Below are 6,247 nucleotides of genomic sequence, written 5' to 3' on the forward strand. Positions count from 1 at the left end.
AAGACAGAAAGCAATAATAAAGCTAAAGCTAAATATAAAATTAAAGATATTCTGGATTTCATGGTAAGATGTTATAATGATCAGAGCTGAAAGAGTGTGCTGTACCTCCTTGAGCAGTGGGGTCTTGAGGAGCTCATGGTAGGCTTTGGCAGACTCATCAAACTTGTCATGTTTCTGCAGATCAAGAGCTTTATGATACAGAGCAAACGCTTCTGCCTCCTTAAAAATACAAATGAGAAGGAAACAGTTATATTGGATTGAACAATTTTATTAACCCTATAAAGCCTACTGTATCATATCTGACACACAAAAAGGCCTCTAATTGATCAGCATGACTGATGAAAAGCCTGTTGTTCACAATTTACTACATGCTTTCTGTCATCTGACTGATAGTTCATACTTTTTCAACAAGTAAATGGTCTTTTAGTTGTACAAAACGTCCCCCTTTCAGCTTGTGGTTCATGTGTCTTTTTGCTGTGATATCTTGACAGATTTTTATAAAGTAAATGTAAGAATAAGTTTTATATTATCAGTAATATTTCAAGATGAACTCTCACTGGATTGTGAGTATTAAAAACCATCTATCAGTCGTTTGATGAAGGTTTATTTGTTCATCTCTCAGCGTATTGTATTACATTGCATTATATGTTTTGATTCTATACATTTTAGCTACATATTCTCCTATATTATATTATATGAGCCATAAGAGCCTGATCTATCCAATATGATACTCAACAAAAAACACATATGCAAATGCTTTCATGTACATTTTGCCAAAAGGTTCAATAAACAGTTCCACTACTATTCTTATGTCAGGCTTTACAGGGTTAAAAAAAAACATAACATACTTAAGAGAATCTGTTTGAAAGCATCTGACTCACCTGGGCTTCCTTTGTTTGACTAGGTTTAGTGCTTCTGACGGCGCCTTCATGCTCATCCGCAGCCCGAGACGCCGCATTCAGAGCAGCTATCCGGATCTGTGATTTGAAGAAGATACATGAATACAGTGAACAAATGAAATTAACAACATGACAGAAGCAGGTCAAATGCTCGTAAGAGGTAGTTCAGGTCAGTCTAACAAAGCATAAAACATATAGAGTGACTTACCATGTTTCTTCTTTATTAAGGATCATTCATTCCAATCATCAGCATCTGTTGTGGTGCAACATAATAAAAATAATAAAATAAAAATGAAAATTAACTGGTTAACTGGATCATAACCCTGAATTATTACATGACTATTACCAAAAAATGAAAAATAAACTGACATTAAATTGATTTGAGCAGTGCTAGTTTATAATAGTTTATAATATCTCTCTCCTCTCATATAATATTTTTATATATAGAAAAAGACTTGACCACACAATATCAATCAGAATATAGTACGGAACGGCATAAATATATATGTGACCCTGGAGCACAAAAGCAGTCTTAAGTCACAGGGGTATGTTTGTAGCAATAGCCAACAATACATTGTATGGGTCAAAATTATATATTTTTCTTTTATACCAAAAATCATTAGGATATTAAGTAAAGATCAGGTTCCATGAAGATATTTTGTACATTTCCTACTATAAATATATTCAAACTTAATTTTTGATTAGTAATATTCATTGCTAAGAACTTCATTTGGACAACTTTAAAGGCGATTTTCTCAATATTTAGATTTTTTTGCACCCTCAGATTCCAAATTTTCAAATAGTTGTATCTCGGCCAAATATTGTCCTATCCTAACAAACCATACATCAATAGAAAGCTTATTTATTCACATTTATTTAGGTCATATGATATTGCCATACCGTATTACTGTATATCATTACATCTCTACACATTTATTGATAATCCTCTGGACTGTCCCTTGTACCTAATTTAGAAAAGAGGCATTTTGGAAGATTTTCAGTAAATGCATTAAATTGATTGTGGCATCAACAAGTACACATGGAACTGGTTATATCTATGCATCCAGCTGGTGGTGTGAAGGCAAACTCTATAACGTTTTATGGTGACAGTCGACAGAATTTCAGAATATGCACAGAATATATCGCATAATCTACACTTTGCACTTACCATAAACAAGATGCTATTTGATGAAATTAATGATTCAAGCAAATAGCAACCATCACTATTTACACTAAGCATAAATTTATTCTAATTTTTTTTACACTGTCTTTTTATAATTCACTTCATGCCTTTGTACAGGGTAGTTTAGCCCCAACAATGGGAGAAGATTACCCCCTTTAAGATTTACAATGCTGTGCTATAACAATCAAATTGGCCAGTGTTTCCATTTCCTCAGATAGTATGTTAAATATGCTAAACTCCCAACAACATGCCAATAAAAGTACATTGTTCTTGAGGGAGCACTTTCCCCAATACGACACATTGTGCATTGATGGGAATCATGGCAGATTCCACTGCTAGCTTGATAAACAAATGCAAAATAATTCATCAGATGCTTCGCAAACATCAAAACGACGGTGTTGTTGCACACATTGGTTGTTAACATCGCTATGTTTATCAACCCCACTCAATAACAACAACAGGCTAGCAACGCTAGCAGCAGAAGCCCAGCTGACCTTACAAAGCTACAGCGGTTCCATTTAACGCTCAATTTCCTAATACTTTATAAAAGTGGAATACTTTCGCCGTGAGTCCAGCTGCAAAGCTGTGTTTTGTGTTTGCTGTTTTGATGGAGAGCTGCTACTTACTTACCAGCATGATCTTCTGCGCGGAGGAGAGGCGCTGAGGTGAAGTCAGTGTCGAGCGCTCCGATTGGACGAGTGAGCACACGCGCGGCCGCAAACAGCCAATCACGTGTCAGATCTCAGTTTTCAACGTCCTGTTTCTCAAATTGTTCGAGAGATTAAATAAAAAATAAAAATATATAAATAAATACGTATATAATAATAATAAATATATAAATATTTGTTTTAAATTAAAGTAACAATTAAAGTTTAAAATAGTAACAAAAAAATTAAAGTAATTAATTACTTTTACATTTACAAGAAAATATCTGAGTTACTTTTTTTTTTTTTCAAATAAGTAACGCAAGTTACTTTGTTTTCCCATTTATTCACTGACAGCTCTCCTGACCCTGTGATGAGGGAAATCGGGAGTGAGGTGCAGAGACAGAGGCACAGCTTGAGTATGAGGCTTTTTCATTTAACTTTTGATGTGAAAGGGCCTTTACAGTTGCCAAAAATATAACTTTTGGGTTTTTTGTTATTGCAAAATAAATAAGCAAGCCCAGCTCGTGACAAAAAGTAACACAAAAGTAACGTAATGCATTACTTTCCATAAAAAGTCACTTGCAGTTAGTTACTTTTTATGGAGTAACGCAATATTGTAATACATTACTTTTAAAAGTAACTTTCCCCGACACTGCTTATTAATAGATGACTGCCTAATGACTGATTGTACATTTACTTAAAACTATTTTCAAGAACTTATTAAAATTTAACTAGTTACAAATATTAATAAACTATTTAAATAGTTTAAAATAATTGATATTACATTGTATCAGTTTTAGCAATACATAGGAATGTATTAATTTTCTTTTAATTGTCAAACTTCTATTGTGCATGATGTTTTTCAAAATAAATAATAATAATAATAATAGTCTGAATAGTATTTCTGAATCAAATAGCACACTGACAAATTCAAAGACTCGTTTAACATGTAATGTCATTCTGAAAAAAATCAAGTATTGCATTAGACAGGTCATATAGGATGTGCAAAAACTGGTTTATTTTCAAATGAAAAATTATTTCTAGAAAAATCAGGACAATTAGCAGATGGCAAATTTGATTTCACTGTTTTTAATCAATCACAAATATCAATCAATTTAGCAATCACACAAAAATCTACTAAAAGTCTTATATAATAAGCTTAGTGTCACTGAACTGCAAACATACTATAAATAAAACGTCATAGTCTATAAATCTAAACAGCATTAATATCTATGAATAAAACACATATTGTACCTGGAATGACATGCAGCACTCCAACTTTTCAAACAAACATATAATAGGATTATAACAGGTCATTTACAGTCTCCGCATAACTCTCAATATACACTGGACAGGTCAAGATGACAGCAGCAACAGATATTCAACCTGTTCCAGAGAAGCTCTTTACATTATCTCTCCAGCTGATTCAGCTCTAAAACCCAATCAATCCAGCAGCGCTTCTCTGGCCTCCTGAAGCGCTCTGTCTGCCTGAACCCAACTGAGACAGACTAGACGCTCTCGAGTTAAGAGCCGAGCACACGGACCCGTTCCCTCTGGAGGACTTTGAGGTTTTGGACTGAAGACTGGCACTACTGACTGAACCGACCGAGTGAGAGCCTCCGTCGGCCCACTGGTGGTTTGAAGGGTCCGATGACTCTCTGCTCCTCTCAGGGGCCTCAAACTCAAGCGGCTCCTGTGAAGCTGGGGAGGCACCACACAAGCTGACTGGACTCAGAGGCACTTCCTGTTGAGAATGAGGCCGGGGAATGTCTTCAGTGTTAGCAGGAGGTTCTGAATGAGTCCCTGACTCAGGTTGAGGGATGTCTGCCTTCTGTGCGGTGATTAGAGAAATAATAATAATGTAGTTAAATAATAGTGAATGTAATTATTAAAAAATAAATACGCTACCATTCATAAGTTTGAGGTTGGTAAGATCTGTCTTATGCTCACCAAGGCTGCAGTTATTTCAACAGGGGGGAAAAACAGTAATATTGTGAAATATTATTACAATTTGAAAACCGTTTTCTATTCTAATATATTTTAAAATGAAATTTATTTCTGTGATGTAAAGCTGAATTTTCAGCATCATTACTCCAGTCTTTAGTGTCACATGATCCTTCAGAAATCATTCTGATATGCTGATACATAGAGAGAGTGTGTATCTTGCAATATATACATAAACATACATCATACATATATTTCATGTACTCTCTGCACTCTGTATACATTGTATTGATTTTAATAACTGATGTACTCGAAGCGTGCACCAAACATACATTCCTACAGGAATATCCAAGTATCGGATCGGGACTCGGTATCGGCAGATACTCAATATTCAATGACTCAACTCGGATCGGATCGGGGGCACGAAAAACTTGATCGGGACATCCCTAGAATTATTACATGATTATTACACATTTAACTATAATAATCTAAACAGAGGGAAATTAATACAGAAGGAAATAAATAAATAATTTTAATGGCATTACAATATTTACTGTATGAAAATTATTTATTTTTCAAAACATTGGATGGCCCAGTCATTTACCACTAATCCGAAGATTTTCTCTTTTTTTAAGTTAGTGTACTTGTTTACAGCAGTAAGTAGATGAAGTATCTAATCAACTGCTAATTTTGTCAAATAATGCAAAGTGTTTTATTTTATTTAATTGTGTATATTAATAATACATACAACACTAACTGTAAATTAGCCATTTATGTTACAAATGTAATTTAACCCACAATAATTTCCTTTACTAAATGGTTTTAACCTATACAAATACATCAGAAGCACTGGAAATGTTCATGATGTTCATTACTGAAAACATGAGGGAAAGGAACAGTCATGTGATGCTTGCTGGAAAATGTTAGTGGACAAATTAAATAAACAGTCATGATGACTGAAATTTTGTGGAAACATTTTTCATTTTTTCATCTTTCATTTTTCACAAATAAAAAGTTTTTAAAAACTGCATTTATTTGAAAGAGAAACCTTTTGTCGCATTATAAATGTCTTTACTGTAATTTTTTAATAAATTTTATGCAAGGTAAATTGATGAAAAAAGTAACAAATAAATAGAAAAATAAAAGTCAAAATATAAACTAATATATATAAACTAGGGCTGCACGATAAATTGAAATGGAATCGAGATCGCGATTCGACAGAAGCTGCGATTGTCATGCGTATCTTTCAGTGAAGCACGGTTCTGTGATCAGCAGTAAATCTCCATCCAAAGGCCAGAGGGCGCTCTCACGCTGAAACTCCAAATACGCCTCGCAGAAGAAATCAGGAAATGCCTATCGCTGCAGCTGAATAAACAGAAGATTCAACTGCTTTCATAGATTCAACGTGACTAATAAACACACGACTACGGCAATATACGGTTTATCTGAGTTCTTATTATTATAATTTTCATTAAAATAAAGTATATTTATAATGCAATGCCTTTATCACTGCTTAAATACTATGAAATATGTTGCGTGCCTTATTCTGTGTAAGAAGCCACATCATCTCACAG

At 34.0% G+C, this 6,247-nt stretch overlaps 2 protein-coding genes across 3 annotated transcripts in view; both read right to left on the bottom strand.

Annotated features, from left to right (window-relative positions):
- The window catches only part of LOC107678378 (calcineurin-binding protein cabin-1-like), a 98,014-nt gene extending 95,260 nt beyond the window's left edge, over window positions 1–2,754 (bottom strand). Inside the window, exons 1-4 of the mRNA XM_016473616.1 lie at window positions 2,713–2,754; window positions 1,108–1,152; window positions 882–977; window positions 106–219 (exon numbers count right to left, since the gene is read on the bottom strand). Coding sequence (XP_016329102.1) covers window positions 106–219; window positions 882–977; window positions 1,108–1,110 — 213 coding nt within the window. The 5' untranslated portion in view covers window positions 1,111–1,152; window positions 2,713–2,754. The remainder of the gene's footprint in view (window positions 1–105; window positions 220–881; window positions 978–1,107; window positions 1,153–2,712) is intronic.
- A 1,071-nt stretch (window positions 2,755–3,825) lies between these two features.
- Window positions 3,826–6,247, bottom strand: part of LOC107678469 (centrosomal protein of 78 kDa-like) — a 12,008-nt gene continuing 9,586 nt past the window's right edge. The window contains exon 16 of one of the 2 annotated variants that reach the window (XM_016473744.1): window positions 3,826–4,560. In XM_016473744.1, the coding sequence (XP_016329230.1) occupies window positions 4,162–4,560 (399 nt within the window). In that variant the 3' untranslated portion in view covers window positions 3,826–4,161. The remainder of the gene's footprint in view (window positions 4,561–6,247) is intronic. The other variant, XM_016473745.1, reaches the window with a different exon arrangement.

This window comes from Sinocyclocheilus anshuiensis, unplaced genomic scaffold (assembly GCF_001515605.1).
Source record: "Sinocyclocheilus anshuiensis isolate Anshui unplaced genomic scaffold, SAMN03320099.WGS_v1.1 scaffold112, whole genome shotgun sequence".
Taxonomy (NCBI): Eukaryota; Metazoa; Chordata; class Actinopteri; order Cypriniformes; family Cyprinidae; genus Sinocyclocheilus; species Sinocyclocheilus anshuiensis.